Source organism: Cupressus sempervirens, chromosome 3, assembly GCF_028749045.1.
Source record: "Cupressus sempervirens isolate cs-2001-9-10 chromosome 3, ASM2874904v1, whole genome shotgun sequence".
In the NCBI taxonomy this organism is placed as follows: domain Eukaryota; kingdom Viridiplantae; phylum Streptophyta; class Pinopsida; order Cupressales; family Cupressaceae; genus Cupressus; species Cupressus sempervirens.
In genome coordinates, this window is record NC_143120.1 from 363,995,104 (window position 1) to 364,016,328 (window position 21,225).

The following is a 21,225-nucleotide window of genomic DNA, read 5'->3' on the forward strand; positions in this document are numbered from 1 at the left end:
CATCAACGCATCCCACTGGCCTACACGGAATGTATAATCCAACTCTGCAACAATGGTAAACGCTCCCGAATGAAACTGCACCAAGTATGGAGAATCCACACACTACACAACTCCTGCAGTCAACACAACTCTGCAGATCACCGACCACTGTCTCATAACCATAACTCCCATGCACCGCTGATGGTGAAAAGACATCACAAGATAAACAGCAAGAAATGGAACCCAAACCAAATTTGCCTGCCATCAACTCCTCAACACAAGGATCAAATGCTAACTAATGTACATACCCTGCAGTATAATGCTGATAAAAAGAACCAACCTCAGTCAACAGCTCACCATGAACAAGTGATATAACCCACTGTGACTGATCACCATTTAAGTCAGGAGATGTCATAGCCAAAGGCGTAAAATCAATAACAACCGCCGAAGCATCACTCCCAAACTCCTGCTCTAAGTCATGTATTATCAAGCTGTCAACCGCAGAACCTATCGCCATGTCATGCCCATCACAACTCTCATCCCGAGGCGTCAAACCGTCCCATAACTGATGACAAGCACTAGGAACCAAAGTACATCTCTGTATCATCATCTCATCAACATGGTCATCAAAGGTAAATTGATGAGCATACCTCACAGTGTAATGACGATAGAATGCGCCAATCTTAGTCAGTGGCTCAGACTGCAATCGATCATTAACCATGTTGGAATTGACTACTACCTCTGAAGACATCACCAAGGGAGTAGTATTACTAGCAGGAACCATGCCAACTGCCAGCTCACCAATATCACACATGATCTTTGATACATCTCTAGTCTTCGTGCCATCAGTACTAGAGGCCACCACCATGTCAGGCATACCACAACAATCTGCTACAGCACCCAACTCAACTAATCTTGACTCTAGTGGGAACGAACCCAATATGCCAATGTTAGTATCAAGGATGGATGTATTCCCATCTCCACTGTCTTTGACAATCTCGACCATGGCCATCCTCAGATCACCAGACACCACAGCTTGTGACTCTACAGAATCTGGTGAAGACTGCAGTCGCTCTAACTCCACGATCACCTTAGCCAAATGAAATTGTGACTCCTCGAAAGCCAACTGTGTACTCTCAAGAATCTCAGAAGTCACCTCGAGCTGCTGAGTAAGCTCACTCACCTCATCTTAGTTGGCCAATAATGCCTCGTATGCTGTACTCCCCCACTCCATAAGATAATCTCTGTCGGCTACCAACTGCATATAATTCTGTCTCAGAATCCGAATAGCCTCCCATAAAGAGTGCATCTCTGTCAAGGAAAGATAACTGCCTCCCTGCTCATCACTAGTAGGAGAACCCCATCCATAAACTGCTAACAACTGGCAAGCAGCATCAAAATGTTTGTACACAATAGCAATGTCTCACTTGCCAACTCTCAGCTGACTAGACACATGATTGTGTCGATTGGTCGAACTCCTATACTCTATCCTTGTTACACTGTCCAAAGGAGTAACCTCAGAATAGCTATCATCTATAATACTCAGATCCTGGGACTCTCCTGTAAACTCTGTCATCTCTGAGAAATCATCAACATGTGACCTGACTGTAAAAGAAAACTGAGTCCCTGCTATATGCGCTAACTCCCGAACTGAGCTCACCTCAAGACAAAGCTCGTCCACATGTCTCTCAGAATCCTAGAAAGCCAACTGAATACACACCAAAGAATTTCGAGTATCCTCCAGCTCATGAGAAAGCCGGTCAACCTCCTCCTCCTTCTTCAATGCATCTAAATAGATCCCTGCAAGGTTAAGGAGATGATCGCGATCTGAAAGTAGGTGTATGTAACTTACCTTCATTGCCTCCATGCCTTCCTTGATCTGCTGTAAGTCGTCACAAGAAGAACCTATTGTGACTCCTTTCTGTCTCTCCTGCAGTTGAATCATCCAAATGTGATTCTCAATCAATCCATGCATCCTGTCATGATGAGATAAAGCCGCGACAATATCCTTGTCCCTTGTCTTCAGCTGGCTTGCCAAACCAAGTGAAGAGCTACTAGCCTCTATCTCATGTGAAGAAGCATCCAACTGTGCTTGATACTCATTTTCTGCAAAGTCCCGAATGCTCACTTTCTGATCAACTGTATTATCCTCAAACATGACAGTATCCTCAACTGCTGTAACTTCATCCAGCCCAACTGTACTAGAATCACTATTTGTGTCAATCACGCAATCTGGTGTGCCTATGATATCACCTTCTGATGCAACTGGCTCATCCTGCACAACATCTGAAACCCCTTCTGTTTGTGAAGATAATGCAGATAAACCATTACCTGAAGATGTGCTAATGTCTCCCTGTAATGAATCAGCGTGTCTATTAAACTCCTCATACAAGTTTCTGCCTGTAATAGGGAAGGTACGATCCTTAGGCCTATCAAAACGTTCAATCAGTCTCTCCGTAAACTCCACATATGAGGTAATGTGTGCATGACCCATACTGACCATACCATGATGACACCACTCGTGTGCTAACCCATCCAGGTGAATTGCTGCATACTTAATAGCTTCTTCCTCGAGCATAGGGTTCATTTGATAGTATGTGTCAAGTTTTTGAACCCAAGCTCTTGCTGTAGACTTCCCCGAGCCATCATAATATGGTAATTGAAGTTTCTCTACTTTCTTCTGTAGCTCATAACTCTGGTTCCTGTCATGTCCATGTGGCATATGCTTCATCCGCGCATCTATATACTCCCTAAAGGTGATTGCAGCAATAAAATCTGGACCTCCGGCTCTCCAATCTCTCCTTAGCTGGTCCTGTATATCAGTTACCTGAGGCTCTGGTACGGGCTGCTCTCGAGCTCTAGGAGGAAATGTGAGAATAATGGGCTCGAACTCACTGTCCTAGTTTGCTGGGGTGCATGACCGAAATTGTTCCCAACTTGTTCGCCTCCATTATGTGCCTCATCCTGATTATTACCATTCTAATTATTTCCTCCACCCACATTAGCATTCAACCCCATTTGACAAGCCATCATCTGCATCATAAGCTCAAATCTCTGACTCTGTTCCTGTGCTCTTTCCTCTGTTGATCGCTGTCCCTGTGCTAAGGTGTCTAATAATTGTAAGAATCTTTACTTTCCCTGATCTGGACCGGCATTCATTTTGTCAAACATTTTTCTCTTTATTTGGCTATTCCAAATTCCCTATAAGACCTCGGCAGGATGGCAAGACTTATAGCTCTGATACCACTGTAATAACCCCAACAGGTTATAACTTCTTCAAACACCAAAAATCTTTATACTTCAGTTGTTTGACATTTTGTCAAACACTTTGCAAGCAAGCTCTGATACCACTGTAATGACCCTCCTCAAATCTGCTCTCAAAAAAATTCTAATGAAAGCTCAAGGAATTTCATCAAACAATTCACATGCAAGGGACGTATGACTGATATAGTATTTCAGCTGGCTTTAAATGACTCTTTTTCAATTTGCATCAATGAGAATTTTGTGCTAGAAGACTCCAAATGGAGTACACAATGGCCTAACATGAGTGTGCTACTAATTTTGACAATATTCAGTGCATATATATGATCTAAGCATGAGAAATGAACACCTACAGCCAACTGGCATTTTTACAAACAGTTGGTGTACAAACTAACTAGCTGATAAATAATGATATTGAATTGCTTAAATGACACCAGCAACTATTATCTTCTAAATTTGCAATGAAATTTCTAATACAATACTCATGAAATATGGCCAAGACTTTTGTTATTTACATGGATTACAAAATGATAATGCTAGTATAATGCACACTTACAGTTGAAACTTATAACACCCTAAAAAAACAATACTAATAAAGGAACCTGGTTGTAGATAGTTATAATAATTTTCTTCAATGCTGCCCCTTCTGCTTTGCTTTTCCGATTTGCTATTGCGAACTGCTTTTTCGGACTGCTTTTTCGGCCTGCTTTTTCGGTTCCACTTCTTCAGACTGCTTTTTCGGTTCTGCTTTTTCGGACTGCTTTTTCGTATCTACTTTTTCAGACTGCTACCCTTTTGAATCTCAAGACCATATCTTTCAATGGCGTCAAAATTTCTAGCTTGAACGGATTTCGTCCTTCAAACTATTGAGATATAATCTGCAGAAAATTTTCCAATTTCTTTGTTATTTGCAAGCCTGCTAAAATAGAAGCTCTTCCATTTCTTTTATAGTGTTCTCACAAGAGCTCAATCTTTCGTTTTCTCAATGTGGGATAAAAGATAACTCCCTTTATGTAACTTATGTCTCCAATGTGTTATAAAATAAAGGGGACTCTTTTAATTTAAATATTTCCCACAAACTATAGTCTATGCATTAATAAAGTTAAATATTTAAATTTAACTTTATAAAATAGCTTTATCAATGCATAACAAATCTTATCAATGATAAACAAGTCTTCTTGTCGATTTTAAACAATTACCATCGACATACCGCTGCCACTGGATGTCCGACCATATCCAAGATGACTTACTATAAATAGTAAGTATGCCCAAAGTTGCCTCAAAACCCCTCAGAAAGACGTGCAACTGAAACTATCTAGGCCAAATGGCCTCTAAGCCCCTTTAATGTCCTGGTTAGCCTACGGGACCGTGGGGAAATAGGCTAACGACAACATCATGCTATGAAAGCTAAAAAGGGGACATTACATTTGAAAATGAAATCTGATGTGTATGTTATGTATCTGCTCTCTTCTTGGAACTGTTACCTTCAGCGTGTACTTTACTTTCTTTTAAAAGAGGTTTCTTTGTTGCTTCTAGATAGTTATGTAGCTGGACTAGTTCTATTACAGCCTTGCTCTGTTTCATTACACCTTTTCATCCTGTGACTTTCATACTCCTTTGTTGATTTTGAAAGCTGCAATTGTCTTCTTGTAATTTGATTGTTCCATCAATCTTGTAGCTGAATTGCAGATTACATTCGTTCTTCTTGTAACTCCTGAATGATTTCTTCTATGCTATTGAAACAAAAGGTTGCAAGCCAAAAGATTACTTGGCCCTTTAATGTTTAATTTTCTGATATTGAAAGAGTTGAAACATCTTTGTTATAAAAGAAAAAGGTTTCGTAAGTGAATACGTCCCTTTAGTACCTCTGTTCTTACCATTTAGATCAGCTATTCAAGCAATCTTATCTCTGATAATCATGTTGCATAGGAAACAAACATGTTAGTAATAAAGCATTTGTGCCGTGATTGTTTTCCTTTTCTGCTGATATATATTTTTATTTTGCGTAAATGAATGGCATGATAGGAATATGAATATGAGGTGAGATGAGACACAGTCATTGCATAGATCCATTGGATCTATAATCTTTTTCAAGTTCCAGTGGTGGAGAGAAAGAGGCGACTGAACCACTAAGCCCCCACCCACCTCATTTTAATCCGAATACAGTGCTAAAGAATAGCCCGCCCACGAGACTGTAAGGTTGAGAAGCATGGATGGGACGCGATTCAAGGTAGTGAATGGGTGGAAGCAAATGGATGGAACTCAACCAGTCATTATAGTGAATGACTAGTGCCTAGGACCTTTCCTCTCTTTCTGTTTCTTTTATGTTATTTATTTTGGCAGAGTAGGAATATACATTAGTAGTTTAGGGACTACTCCCACAGTTGATTGTGTGAGAGAATTTAATTTTCAGCATTCCTTTATCATTTCATGTTCGTAAATATAAATTGTATTATCATGATAAATAATACAAGGACATTATCTATTCTTTCAATATGAATGAAAAGTGTTTCTTTTGCAATTTTGAGTATGACTTGAAAGTAATAAACATGTATGCTTTACTTCATTTGATTTTTCACAACTGAATTTTAACATGAGTTAAAATTAAGTAACAGTAATGGCAGATTGAGACCACGTTTTTTATGAAAAACGTCCCATAAGCTTGCATTTATTGAAAATGTTGGAGTTTTGAGGGATTGTAGGGCATGTTTTGGGCATTCTTATTCAAAAACGCCTCATTGGATGCTCTTTTCGAATTCATCATTGCAAGGTTGAAGAGGTCCAAGTTTGTTTGAGAATTTTTCAAAGTTGAAACTTCTTTCCCTTCATTCTTGCCATATTAATCTTTAAGTGGAAATTTTCCATTTTGCTAATTAATTCATGCTTATCTTGTTGATTTGATGCATGTTTTAGCTTGATGCTACAGACTCGTTGATATAGATGTCATGAAAAGTGCATTTTTTCATTAAAAATGATGGAAAGTCTCATTTTCATACTTTTTGGTTTTTTTCCAAATTTCAAATTCGAATTTGCATGTTGAAGTATCTTGCTTGTTGACATGTTAGACGGTAAGTGTTTTTTTTGTGTTTGTTTGCTTTCTTTTACGTTTTTCTTCATTTGGAAAAAGTTGTCAGTTCTTTCCCAAGAACTTGAGCACGTTTCACTTCCCTCTAGTTTCCATCATCGCATGCAAGTGCATCTTTTCATTCCATTTTCACCATCACATGCTAAGGTATATTGCATCCATTCCTTTCATTTGCAATTACACTTCATGAGCAATAACATGTATTTCCACTTTCCATGTCATAACACATTACATCTCAATCTCTACATGTAATTACATGTAAACTTACCTTCCATCCGCATTTACATAAAATCTTATTTTTCGTTCCCAATTGCATGTCACATATACATCTAATTCATTTTTCGTGCAATGACATCTTGAAAACTCGTTTTTGACTTAAAGTCACTTTTTAAATGTCAAATTTCATTTGCACACATTCCCATGCATTCAACTTTCATTCCTTGAAGCATATCCATAAATGCTCACTTTTACCTCATGTTTCCTTCTCAAGCCATATTTCAGCCCTTGCATATGCATCTCCTTTCGAAATCATCACATTAGATCTTTGAAGTGTCTAATCCATACTCCAAAACTTTGTTGCTAATCAAGAATCAACGTTTTTGTAAAAGTGATATCCCCTGATGATGTGTTCACATTTTGGAATTTTCATGTTGTAGCACAAGCACAAGGAATGCCCTCATCTACAAAATTGAAAGGCAAAATGAAATATCAATATGATAAAGAGTTGACTCATGCAACTCCATCCTAGGTCTTGTCTATTCTTGATAGTGTCAGATACAAAGATTGGGCCTGTGGATATGACTGATTTCCTGCAAAGGATAGAAGCTACTGCTAATCATGAAATGAAATGCATCAAAAGGAGTAATATTCATTTGGTGTCTTCCTATCCTATGACTGCCCTAGAACTAGAATTTGTTCTAGGATGTGCAAAGTGTTTCAATCCAAAGTCAAAAACGATCAAGGATGTTGATGGTGATGTTATTATTAGCCTTGATCCTGAGGTTATTGAGCAGAGTGCAAAGTGTGTGGATTTGACAAAATAAGTATCTATGCAGATATGGAATGTAAATAAGGGAAATTATAAGAAATATGCTAATTTGTATTGGTTGGATTGCAAGAGAAGCAATTTCTCAAGATGGCCTAAAACCATTCACAGATCCAGTTTTAAGCCAGAATACAAAGACTTGATTTTCCTTCTCAGTAGAATATGCGGTCTTAAGGATTCCAATGATTTTGAACCATGGATGCATAAGTTCATTTTCCAAATCATTAATAATAAATAACATATCTTTTGGAGAGAGCTTATCAGCACTGCACTTTGTGAGCAACTACTCAATGTAGGAACATCCACACTATTCTACATGAATTCTTATCTTGTCTATATTGCTACTACCATGGGATCTTTTTCAAGACTTTCAACAAAAGGGGACTGTCTTCAAGTTCCAATTTGGGAGTATTATTATTAGATTACTTCGACAAATAGTATCACTATTGGAGAGCTCGAGATGCATTCTTTGGACATTTTTGGTGCTTGTTTGATAAGCAATTGTCTGTCAAAAGAATATCAGATGAGGCTTGGGATAAGATTAATCAATATGGTTGCATCTTTATTCAATTTCCAACTTTTACCTATTTAAGAGTTGGGAATTTCAAAGGAGAATCATATAGCTTACCTAGGTATGCTACTGATACAATCAATCTAATGGAATTGGCCAGACAACTCATAGAGGTTGAATCTGGTCAACATACTCTGCATAGACCGCATTCTGTATTTCTTCTACCAAACCCTTGGGAATTGGTAATTATATGATCATTTCTATACGCAAAGCAAAAGCCATGGAAGCAAACCTTCAATTGATTACATTGAAGAAGTTCAAAGCCAGATATGATTTTGATTACAGAGAGATGAATTCAAAAATTAAGAGAGCATTTATTCATGTCCATCGTATATAAGACATTTGGATTAACATGTAGACAGAGTTGGATATAATGAAAATGGACTACTGCACGTTGACTTTGCAACAGATTATTGATCTTAATATGCTCGAGATTCCATCTAATTTCCAAATTGAAGATGATGGTAATATTCTTGATCCAAAATATCATCAGGCTGGTTTTGATAAACGATGCCCTTTCCCTACTCAATGGCAACAAAAGGATAGTACTTCTATCCTTGATCAATTTTAGTCTATTATGGCAAACACCAACACAAGTGGTTAACAATCAAAGGTCTCCAAAGGATCAACCCAAAGTTGGGTTTGGGTTGTGGAAGTTTTGGTCTGCCTGGAAGGAAGACACAATTAGAAATTGTAGGCAAAGATGGTGCATCTTCCTCTGATATAAAGAAATCCCTCAAATTCGAATTGAAAGCTGGAAAGGGATTTAAATTATCTCAGACACTTGAACAAGTTCAAGAGTCAGAAGGAGAATCAGATGGAGGACTTAATGAAGAAAATGAGGAAGAAGGATAAGTCATGATCATATCTCCTCCAAGGCCTACACAAACTCAAGTTCCATCTATGTAGGAAGTATCTTTTTTGGGTGTGATAAATGATGATGCAGATTCATTTTCCGTTGTTTTTACATCTTCTATCCCAACCTCAAAAGTAAATACATCAGCTCTTCCTATATCTTTAGCAGCTCCTAATTTAACAACTGAACAATGTGAACATTTAAGGCCTGTGTTCGAGGATTTTCCAACCCTCACAGAAAGTCAAGATTCTCAACTTGATACATCCCTAACTGGATTTGAGTTGTTCATGGCATAATCCTCCTATCATGCACCTATGAATTCAGCTGTACAAACTGAATCATGCTCGGTCACAACAGAGATACAATCAGGATCAATGACAATGGTCTCCACTTTACCTGTTTCCACAGATGAAGATTTCAATTTGCCTGCATGGTTGAGAAAGATTACAATGAAGAGAAGAAAGGTTGTCGTACCCCCAAATGACCTTCCTATTAAGAAAACTAAGTCCAAATCTTTGAAAGATAAGATTGTTTTAAGGATCTTAGTTGATTCTGAAAAGGCTAAATTTGTAGAGATTGTTGAGCTATTGGTGGACAAGCCAGTTGAAGAACTTACTCATTCTGATTATAAGTTCGCTAAAGTGAAAATTGGAAAGCAGTCACAGCTGGGTTTCTTACAAGATGCTCAAGACACACATGCTAGTGTGTCAAAGAGAAATCATGAATTATGGGAAAAGAAAAATCAGCTCAAGCAAGAGGTTGCTCGCTTAAATGAGGTTATTTGACAACAATCTTAGCAACATGCAGTTGTTATATCTCAAACACCTAAAGAGAGAAGGATAGTAGAAGCTGCAAAGTCTTGGATGGGAGAAGTCATTTCTAAAGGAGTACAAACCACCATTGCAGATACAACCAAATTACTTGGACGTATCAAAAATATTGAAGAAATGATACATAATTTGATTGCATCTTTGGCTCAAGAGGCTAATACTTTGAAAGAAATTTTGAATGATTGGAATGAGATTGCCAAATTTGATCTAGATGCCATGGTTACGTGTGACGTTCTTCCATCCAGTGAAATGTTCTACAGATGTCATGGACTCATGGGTTACAAGGAAGAGACACTAAGAAAGCTCGTAGCAAAGTTGTAGGCCAACTTAGAAGGTTGCTAGGCAATAGAAGCTGGAATCGCGTGTGACTTGGAACAAATGGGATGCTAGATTCTTGATGAACATGGTAACTTGGTTGCAGTTGAAGGGATAACTTCATAATATACAATCAAGATCAATGCTGATTCAAATTCTGAAGACTTTGGTTCTCATACAATGAATAGGTTTGCCTTGTACAAATATTTAGCAAAGCACTTACGAGATTCTCTATCGGCAAATTCTAAGATGGTGAAATCAGCATATGTCGATGTAGTAAGAATAGAAGCCATATCAAAGACAATGGAGATTTCTAACCTTCCTACAGTGCGTGATGTCATCATCCAATTCAAGGCACTAAAGAACAATCTTTAAGATTGTTATTTTGTTTTATGTTTGTAGATCAAAGAGGATGTATTGCATGAAATTATGTAATTACATGTAATTCAATTTGCATGTGTAGTGACATGTAATCCAATCTTTCAGTTCCACTAGGTCAAAGTTGGTTGAGTTGCTCCCACCTTTTCCTCCATCGTTTTCTCAACTCCTTTGCCTATATAAAGGAGTGTTCTCTTATTGTAAAATCTATCTTTTATTGTATGCAAGAGAGCTCTGAAGAAATTATACAAGCACAACTTTGATTGTGTAGCACCATTTCGAAAGAAAAGTGAATACAAAGAATCAATTGAAACTGAACTTTGATTGAGTGAAATTGGTATGTGTGAAAGTTAGAAGCTTTGACTGTGATGTGCATTTGTTATCTTTGATTCATTTGTTTTTTGCATTCTTGATAATTGAGTATAAAAAGAATTACGAAGCAATCGGAGCCGAAGCTTTGACTGTAGCTTATATCGTTTTCTTGATTCACAAAATAGTTAGAATCCTTTACTTCTGGACATCTTTGCGCCCAAATAGTAAAGATTATTCTTATAGAATAGATTAAGACCGAACTTAGAGCCAAACTAGTACGGTTCCAGCTAGCTTTTGAGTTAGTGTTAGTTTATCGGTATCATCATTTACAACTCTAGATAGAAGTGTAGTTTGAGGTTTCATCTTGCCTATTACTTGCTCCACAAGTAAGTGTATTCCAAGGCAACCATATCCTAATGCTACAAATAATTATGCAGCTAAAAATCAGAGCAAGCTTCCTCCTCTAGAGAGGCTTGCACTTGAAGCACCACCAAGCAATTCAACTACCAGTTACTTTGAAGCTAATCCAACTAATGATAATCAAGAAGAATATCCTTCCGAGGATATTGCTTCTCTATATCATGAAAATCATCAAGCAGTTGGCGACTCTACTATTGGTTACGTACAATACAATGATGAAGATCATGAAATTGATTTTTCCATCCTATTAAGAAAACTAAGTCCAAATCTTTGAAAGATAAGATTGTTTCAAGGATCTTAGTTGATTCTGAAAAGACTAAGTTTGTAGAGATTGTTGAGTCATTGGCGAATAAGCCAGTTGAAGAATTTACTCATTCTGATTATAAGTTCACTAAAGTGGAAATTGGAAAGCAACCACGATTGGGTTGCTTACAAGATGCTCAAGACGCACGTGCTAATGTGTCAAGCAATCATGAATTATGGGAAAAGAAAAATCAGCTCAAGCAGCAGGTTGCTCACTTAAATGAGGTTATTCAACAATAATAGGACATCCCCGTTGCCCCTGATGTAGGAGTAGGATATAATGGTGCCAGCGAAGTACTACACCAAGCTTAAGAATTGCAATTTAGAATAATCCAGGTAATGCAGAGAGCTTGTATTAATGTCTTTTGAATCTCAAAAAGCTAGATGGACTATGAGAGTACAATAGGCGAAAAATGTGTTGTCATGAGAAATACCTCTGGCAAATGAACATTCGGCCAGGACAGTCAGTTATAAAATACTTCGGTAGTAACAAGATCAAGCCTGGAAACTTCAAATTTGTTGGCTAGTATCCTATAAAGTGAGGGAAGTAGTTCATAATGATGGAATCAAACTTGTGAAACTTGCCTCTACCACCCTATGAGAGTCCCTATCTTACATCATACAAAGGTGTGTGATTTGTGTCATACAGCAGGTTAGCATAGTTGTACGAAAAAGTTGTTCCTTACAGATTTGTATAGTACAGAGGGTTGTAATAGTTGTTTGAAGAAATTGGGTTGTACATAATTATATCGTACGGAAGTTGCCCACAATTGTCGTGTGGAAGTCACTCTCTATATAGAAGGGAAGTGTGTCCATTTCACGGGTTGCCATTGTTGTGTGTAAGTTTGCAGAAGAGGTCATCACTACTGTAAAAAGTCTCTGCCATGCAGTTACTGTACAAACCACGCCAATCAATCAAATCGTATAGGTCCTCCATCCAACATCAAAACACCTTACCACTGTTTTCATGCAAACAGAGAACATTAAATTGTTTTACCATACAGCAAGTGTGTAACTGTTTAGAGAAGCACTTGCAAAAAGTTAAGTTGACATTATTAATTCTTAAAATGTAGATAATGAAAGTTGGTTTTGGTAATCCAGCCGAAACAGAAAACCATTACAACAACAATCAACAGAAGAAGGGAAAGCTAAGAATGGCAAATTAGAGGGGCTCCAAGTTAAAGAAATTGTGACCTTGCGTATAGGAAGATGAAAGAATTATAGTGGATGTCCTCACCTAGGAGGGTATGAATCACATGAACTATTGCACTTGATGGCAGGAGACAAGTCATAGCAAAGAGACGAGGAAGGTGCTCAAATATTCAGAAATGGAGAAAGGCATTCAAATGCCAGTATTTAATGTCAGAGAATTCTAGCATGTACTGAAGGGAATGGTCTTGTGTTACAATAGTGACTCACACAAGACAATCATCCTCTAAGACGATTGACAGTCTTATCTAGCCATTCAGAACTCTTTATGTTTGGTTCTGGAATAAGTTCATGTTATGATTGTACAAATATGACACTTGATAATAAAACTATATCTTTCTGCCATATTGATTTTTATTCCTGAATTAATACATTGAACATATTCATCATTATATTCCTCTTTATTTTGTAGGTTAAGGCATTCGCCATAGGGATTAAACAATGAGATCATATAGATTATGAAGGAGTTCATAAAGAACATAAAGAGATTAAAGATCTCAATTTATTAAAGCCTAAAGACTCACCCGTAAGTAGAAAAGTTGAGCAATAACTCTAAGTTTCAGCATTACTTCCAATGTAACCAGTAAACATTTTATTCTACCAAAATTTCCTTGATAAATACAATAGTTGAGGTCCACCGGATATTATGCTCGTTTTTTAAATTGTGATCTCAACACCAATGATTCAACTAATATGAATGAACAAGATTATGTAGTTAGAAACATTATGTCAGATCAATCCAAATATTGAAACAAAGTCCCTAGATGCAATTTAACTAGAGTATTTATCAATAACCAGAAAATTCATAGAAAAAACTTGTGAAGGTTCATTTTACAAAATACCTGCAAACTACTACGCATTTGCAATCGACACCCTGAAATAATATCATCTTCTGTAATCCTTGGGTTATTGCTCTCTCGTGAAATAGCCATTAGCAAAGAGCTTACCAAGGCATTTTTTATATAGCCTCCAGTCAACTCATACCTGAAACTTATAATTAGGATACATAGAACACCTCAAACATGAATTGATGATTAGTTTAAAGTCTTAAAAAGCAGAAATGGGCAAGACTACATCAAATAGGTCAATTTGTATATCTCCACCTTAGTGAAATCTTCATCCAATCAATGTTTTCATCAACCGGCAGGCGTTCAGATGCAAGCTTCCATATCTTGTATCGTTGTGTATGATCTGGCGCATAGAAGTCAATCACACATCTACAACGACAAAATACATGAAAATAATGTAAGAATAACACAACTCATAAAAAATGTACTTTGAGATTAGGCTCTCATATAGTTTAACAAAATGAATAGTTGCTTAATAATGCTTTACAAATGCTACATGTCAAATAGTTTTCTGGTGGTTTCCTCAATAGAAAGATCTTACTCAGGCAAGGAAAGGGACTTCCAATAGATCAACATATCTTCAATCCTAATTATATTAAATGATTACCTATGAGAATTCAGTTTATTTTAAATGTAACACTAGGTTAGGGGAAATTGTCATGTCTAAGCAGTAATATTTCAAATGTCAGTTTGTCTATGAAAAAAGCATATTTTCATTAACAAGATTCAATTACTAACTACAAAGCTTGTACAGAATCATTCTTAAAGGAAAGCATACATGCTAACATGGAATAAAAGGGACTGATGTCATGTTTTGAAAGTACAATAATATCAGTAAATTATTCTAATTTTATATATACAGTTATCTTTTATGTATTCTACATTTCCTTATATTCACTCTAGATATTATATTAATAATATTATTGCAAGTGGAGGATTAGTATGATTCCTTGATACAAGTAGAAATAAAAGAGAAAATCAAGCTCTATCGTTTTGAGCTTATAGGTCTTGTAGTTTTTAATTGACCACAATATAGGCTTTAGTTTGGATAAATTATTTTTTAATATATTAAAAAATTAGTTCCAGTTATTTATTGTTCATCCATATTTTGAAGACTAAAAATAGTAAAAAAATAAAATTGCAAATCCAGTTGTAAATTGTTTTGAGTTGATTTTTTTTTTTAAATGAGGAACATATCCTATTTAACTTGCATTAGATTAAAGAAAATAGCACAATTTTCACAAACAGAGGAGAGTGCTATAGAGAAGCAGAGCCACAAGTCCAACATAAGGGCATATCCCTAAAGAAGCATTACAACAAAAAAAAGGGGCCAAGTCCAAAAAAAGCTAAACAGCCGTTATGCTAGGCAGAGAAGGATACATTGCCAAGGATAAAATCATCAATTCTCTCCCAACTAGTGAGAACATTGTCTTCAAAATTCTCTTCCAATGGTGGTTGAGTGTGAACCAGAGATGGCAAGTGGCATAGGAGGATATTTACTAGTGTCCGGCCAAGGAGCAAGTGAATGCAAGGGCTGAGGGCATACTCCACAAGCAGCATAGTTCCTAGGATTGTAAGGCATAAGACCACAAGAGTGAGATTCGTGGTCTACACAAATATCTCATTTGGAAAAGTGACTAATCTACAGTAACACCCATGAGAAGAAATGGACTTTGGAGGGACCTGGGCAACCATGCATGGGGCATTATCCTAATAGTCAAACAACTCTTGGAGATTCCTAACTTCAAGTGCAACTTTACTAGCTTGCACCTAAATCTGTACGAGAACATTAGGGAAAATCGTAGCTTTAGAATACAAACAAAAAGAATGAATCAGCAGTATTGCAATCAAACAATGCAACAATCCTATGCTTCCAAATGCTAAATAGAATTTCCAACATGAAAGTGTGCCATGTCTAGGTAAACTAGTGAGGAATGTTATGACAAACCCTAAGACGAATCGTGTGCAATGAGAAAGGAGTAGGCCTGAAGGGCCTGAAGAATTTATGGATCCAATTTAAGGCATCTTGAGATCGAGTGAAAAACTAAGAGAGGTGCTTCACAGACTCAAATGTTCCACAAAAAGGGCTAATTCTGAGTGAGAAAGCCCATGTGAGTGAGACGAGTCCAATAGAAAGATCTCTGAGACCACAAATCTGTCTATGAAGATGGAAAGTCTATCATTTAACTACTGATTTGACAATAATAAGAGACATCAAATCAGTATGTAAATATAATATTGGGAATTCAAGAAACCTCGTGATACATCACATGAGGAGACATAAAATGGATGTTTACTAGAACAACCCTCATTAGCAAATCAATGTAATGAAAAATGAAGTTTGTGAAAGGAAAGATATAGTTATATACGTTATACGTCTATGCATTGCCTCATCAAGGTCTAAAGGACGGTTAGTAGCTAGCATAATAATCCCTTCATGTCGTTCCATTTCAGTCAGCAGTGCATTGAACAATTTATCACCACCTTTTTCTCTCTGCAAACAATAGCGTGTGTATTAGAAAATAAAGCACCTAATACATAAGTGAAAATGAAATGACCACTTCCTGCAAGTTTTATCATTTATATGATTCTTTCTTGGAATTTTTACCTTTTTAAATAGAGCCTCGCATTCATCAAAAAATATAATTGCATCATTCATATCCACATCTCGAAAGAGTCCACGGAGATCAACAGAATGATCATCATGTTTACTTCCCCCAAATACTGATCCAAGAGAATGAAAATCTACAAGAAGAACACGTTTCCCTGGCCACATGCAAATTCACTATTTATGATTTCAAACATTAGATATAATCTCCTACATCATTCTGCACATCATGGCACTGCCATTATTAAAGCTTGAGCAAGGATAAAATGGAACATAACAGTCAAAAACAATACAAACCTAAATGATGAGCAATAGCATCAACTGTCATAGTCTTCCCTGTTCCTGATGGACCACATAGAAGAATCACTAATCCTGCACCATATGTGATAACATCTTCAAGACCAACTTCTTTTCTGAAATTCTTGAACTTTGAAAAGTTATCAATGTTCCTCAACAGCATTTCTTTCTGCTCATCTGGAAGTACAACTTGTTGCATTGATACCTGCTTAAATACAAATAAGAAAACAGAATTGATCTTTAGGCCTTTGTTTACATTTTATCTTGTACGACAGAAAAATATGCACCAAGGGCATGGAATGACGCATCTGGCAAACCAGAAATATATTATTAGGAGGTTACTATTACATATTGGCACCAAAATTATGTGTGTGATTACATATAAGCACAATCTACATGAGGCATACCTTGGGCTTGTATAAATGGCTTCCTTCAATGACCTCATCAATTTCAGTGTCAAGACCTACAATCCAATCTAAAATACGACGATCTAGATCTACCTGTTGGTCCATTAAATCCACACTTCCACGTGTGTAATTGACAGTCCTAAGCCTAATCATTCCCCTTGAAACAAGTATGCTTGATTTATGGAAGTGTGTACGGGCCAAAACCTACAAAAAATCATATGATGATGAGGCTTTAGTGAGACAAGTATTGAGAAAACTATATGAAATAAGATATTTTTATCAGCTTACTGAATCTTAAAACTTGTAGAAAACATAGCATATATGTTGATCTTTGTACACAATACTCAAACAGACTGGAAAAAGAAAATGAGAAAAAAATGAAGCTTTAACTTTCTCTTTTTTAGACTAAAGGAAAAAAGAAAAGAAACAAAATGTCTCATGATAAGTGTCCAAATTAAATTGATGTCCTACATATATGCATTTCCTTTTAATATATTGAAATTTTGAATCTTGTTTACAGAAGATTTGATCAGTCAACTTGTTGATGGATATAAAGCTACAAGACGATATCAAGAAAGCAATAGTAGTTTTTAGGTTAGGAGAAAACTCACCCATTTAACAATACAGCAATAGACATGGAAATGAACAACAATAAAAATTATTCAGTTAAATCAGACTAAAATATTTGCTATGCTACATATCATAAACAAGATTTTCATGATAAATGTGTCACTTAAAAAATAGAAAAAATGTACTATCTCCACCAGAATTGTGAATATTTACTGGTATTAAATAACACAAAGTATACCTCTATAAATGCATCCAACTGTAATACCCTAAAATTGGTCTCCTAAACCAATTTGTCCCTAATCTCCAAACATTAATCGACAAAGTCCTAACTCATTAGGCATTTCTATTTCTGTTGTCTTTACTCGATTTGAGTATCAATTGCATAAAACCAATAATTTGCAATAATCTTTAAACCTTAATAAATTCCTACATATCGGACTAAATTGGACATTAAACCTCTTTCGATAAATTAATTTAATATGAAGTCCTAGCACTTTTATTAAATCAATACCCTTTTGCCCAATTACACATAAAATGGAATTTATTAAATCAATTGAATTACCTTATCTCAAATTACCAGTTTTTTGAATTTAACATTTAATAATTGACTAAAAAATGAGATAATATTTAATTAATATCCTCAAATTTCTAAAATCATCTCTTCAGTTTGGAAAGGGAAACAATTACTTAACTTCAATCAGAAAAGGAAACAGAACAAGTTAACTGCCTCATTCACTTCAAAAACAAACAATTAACTCCCTCCAAAATGGAAACTTCCTATTCGAACTCAACCGCAAATCAATCTTGACCATTAATCCGATTTGATTTAAACCGTTGATCTGTTTGGGTTTGTTATAAACTGAGAACTCCTATCTCTCATTTCGAAGGTACAAATTTGTGAGCATTGAAACTCTGCTGAATTTGCACTAGAGCAATTTGAATACTTGTCAAGTGCTCTTTATTTCCTTGATAGTATTTGTTTATCATTTAGATTAACTTGCATTGTTCTTAGTGATTAGAATTTGTTTAATCATTTTAGTTTAATACTTTCACAATATAGAGTAGATTCATTCCTACTGGCATAGAAAATACAAAAATACAGATTAGTTGCATTCATACTCATAAATCCTTCGTTCTAGCAGCATCTAATGGTCACTGAGCCTCTTGGTTCTGAGAGAAAATCAAACCCCTGTTAGATACAAGGCAATAGATCGATTTGCTTGATCTTTGACAATGGATTTCTTCATATTCATTTGTGAGTGATTCATACATATAATGTGTATGTTGAGGTGTGCTGCTGAGGTACAATACCACATTTAGCACATACACAAACCACCCATTATCTCCCATCATGCTTCATGCTCATAAAAAGCTAAATTTTCAATTATATAGTGCTCTACTTGTAGACCATTGATTTAGAAATGTTGTTATTATTGCAAACCCATTATGTTTTTGTATTAGATAGTAATGTAACTTCTTGTATTTGGTTGTTGATAGTTGTATAACCAATATCTGAATTTATTTTAATTCTTCATTTAAAATGAAATTTAATCAACAAGGGTATGCTGATTTATGCCTCCCTATACTAAACAACTGTAAATACATTACCTATATCAGAGCACTCTCTTAAGTGGTATTTATCGTGTTCATTGTTACTACTGTTATTTTTTATGTTGCTCCATCTCATAATATAGAATCAAAGGCAAATATTTTGGCACCTTTACCTTTGTAGGCATTGGTCATCAATCAATAGCTATTGAAAAAGACATTAAATGGATGGCAAAATAAATGGGCCAACCAAATGACAGAAATTATTTCAAACTACCCTATCTAGCCATTAATTAAATAAATATTTATTGCTTATTTTTTCTATATTAAAATAGTTTTTAAAACTTTGCTACATCAAAAAAATATAAGCAGGGTGAATGTATCAAGAGTTCAGTATAATGTCCCCACTTTAGTAGTTGTCCAATTGTGTGACCGTTAGCCTATTTCTGCATGGTCCCAGAGGCTAATGAAGAGGTCAGTGGGATCCTGAGATGTTTTGGCCTAGTCATTTCCAGTTTGGGCCAGAACGGAGTTGATTTACACGGTGTTGGGCAAACTTACTATTTTTAGTAAGTCAGCAGGGCATGGGCGATGTCAGAATTAGTGATTGGGTTTGATGCTCCTCGATGAGAGCTTTTTGACGAGCTATCACTTTTATTATTCTGAGCCCAATTACTATTTTATTTTAATGCCTGAAGTTTATTAAAGTAACATTTAAATTAAATGTGAAAATAATAAAGTGTTACTTTAATATTATTCATGTTGGCTTGTGTGTTGGAAAAGGGAAGCCCGAGGGAGACATAAGGTGTTATTTTATTTTATTTTATTTTAGAACACTTTATCCCACATTGCTTGTGAAAAGTGGGTCGACCCTATGAAGTAGAAATAAAAAGGAGAGCTTGTGGCCCTTGTTGGGATGTTGAATGTGAGAATAAATTTGTGTGTGAGTTGCAGATCTGTTCTTGGCATTAGAGGACATCTATTCTCTCTTGTGACATTCTAGACATCATTCCCTTGGGGTTTGGCCTTTGGAATCCATTGCTATCAGCTTCGCTATCAGGCAGTTTCGTTGCATTTCCAACTACAAGCGGATTTGATATTTTGCTCATATCTTCTTTACTACTTGTCTGATGCTTATGCCGCTTTGAGGGAATGATTTTATGAAGGTAGTGAACTGTTTGAAAGTCAAAGTACACTGTTCATGCGGCACTATTCACGCGGCACTATTCACACAATACTATTCACGTCACTGTGGTAGCAAGTTCAAAAGCATGGGCTGGAGTATTATGCCAATGATATTGGAGTAATTAGTGAGTTGATAATCTGTCATGTATTTGATTTAATTAAATTCTGAAAATAACATTTTATCGGCAACAGTGCATTGTCCACTTTGCATATTATTGTAGTTTCTTTCTTGTTTATGTTGTATGATTCCTATTCCATGCACAAAACACAACAAACAAATAAACGTTTGATTTCCGAAGTTATAAGTGGTTTAAACATTAAACAGAGAAATAAGAAGTTGAATGCAAACTGTTTGACATAATTCCTTTCAGCAGTTGGTTTAGTTTTTTGGGGAATTCAGAGGTGCCCATTACAGTGTTATCAAAGCTATAAGTCATGCCATCTTGTGGAGGTCTTATAGAGAATTTGGAACAGTTGGATAGAGGGAAAAGTTTTTGACAAAATATCAAAACACTAAAATTAGAAATTAAAAAAAATAGGCTAAGCATTTATGTTTGAGCATGCGACAGGGGCCTTATAATTTCCACAATACTAGAGCAAGAGAAAATAGGATTTCAGACTTGCAGAGCGAACAATTGAGTTCATCCGTCCAGGTGGACATACAATCCAGTCATACAGACACAAAGGAGATATTCTTTGATCAGGACAGCAATATGGGTGACCAAGATGACAAGAATACAGGATTAGGCGGAGGCAGGAATACCGGTCCAGATCAGGGGGAGGTAATGTTCAGACAGTTACTGGATACATTAAAGCAGGGGCAGCGTATGCAGCAGGAGCAGAATAGGTGAATGGACATGATGTTGCAGCTTATGGCTAGACAGATGGGTGTCAATATTAATCCAAGTGATGCCAACAATAGAAACAATAACAATGGGGGAAACAATAACAATAGGGGAAACAATAACAATAGGGGAAACAATAACGATAGGGGCAATGATGATAACAATGGAGGCCGAGGCAACAACAACGGTCCTGAGAATAACATTAATGGTAATAATGGACATGGCAACAATGGGAATGAGGTTGATAACTTTAGACACATTGCACGCCCAGCTGGAACAATGAGCTCAAGACCTCTTCTACTCACCTTCCCACCTAGAGATTCGATTCAACTGGTAAACGAACCACAAATTAC

General features: G+C 36.2%; 1 protein-coding gene across 4 annotated transcripts in view; it reads right to left on the reverse strand.

The window, feature by feature from the left end:
• LOC149566500 (uncharacterized) overlaps positions 1–21,225 on the reverse strand; it is a 374,068-nt gene that overhangs the window by 214,715 nt on the left and 138,128 nt on the right. For all 4 annotated transcript variants that reach the window (XM_089819822.1, XM_089819820.1, XM_089819821.1 and 1 more), the window contains exons 10-15: positions 16,725–16,928; positions 16,318–16,522; positions 16,021–16,178; positions 15,782–15,906; positions 13,668–13,781; positions 13,407–13,548 (exon numbers count right to left, since the gene is read on the reverse strand). In XM_089819822.1, coding sequence (XP_089675948.1) covers positions 13,407–13,548; positions 13,668–13,781; positions 15,782–15,906; positions 16,021–16,178; positions 16,318–16,522; positions 16,725–16,928 — 948 coding nt within the window. The remainder of the gene's footprint in view (positions 1–13,406; positions 13,549–13,667; positions 13,782–15,781; positions 15,907–16,020; positions 16,179–16,317; positions 16,523–16,724; positions 16,929–21,225) is intronic.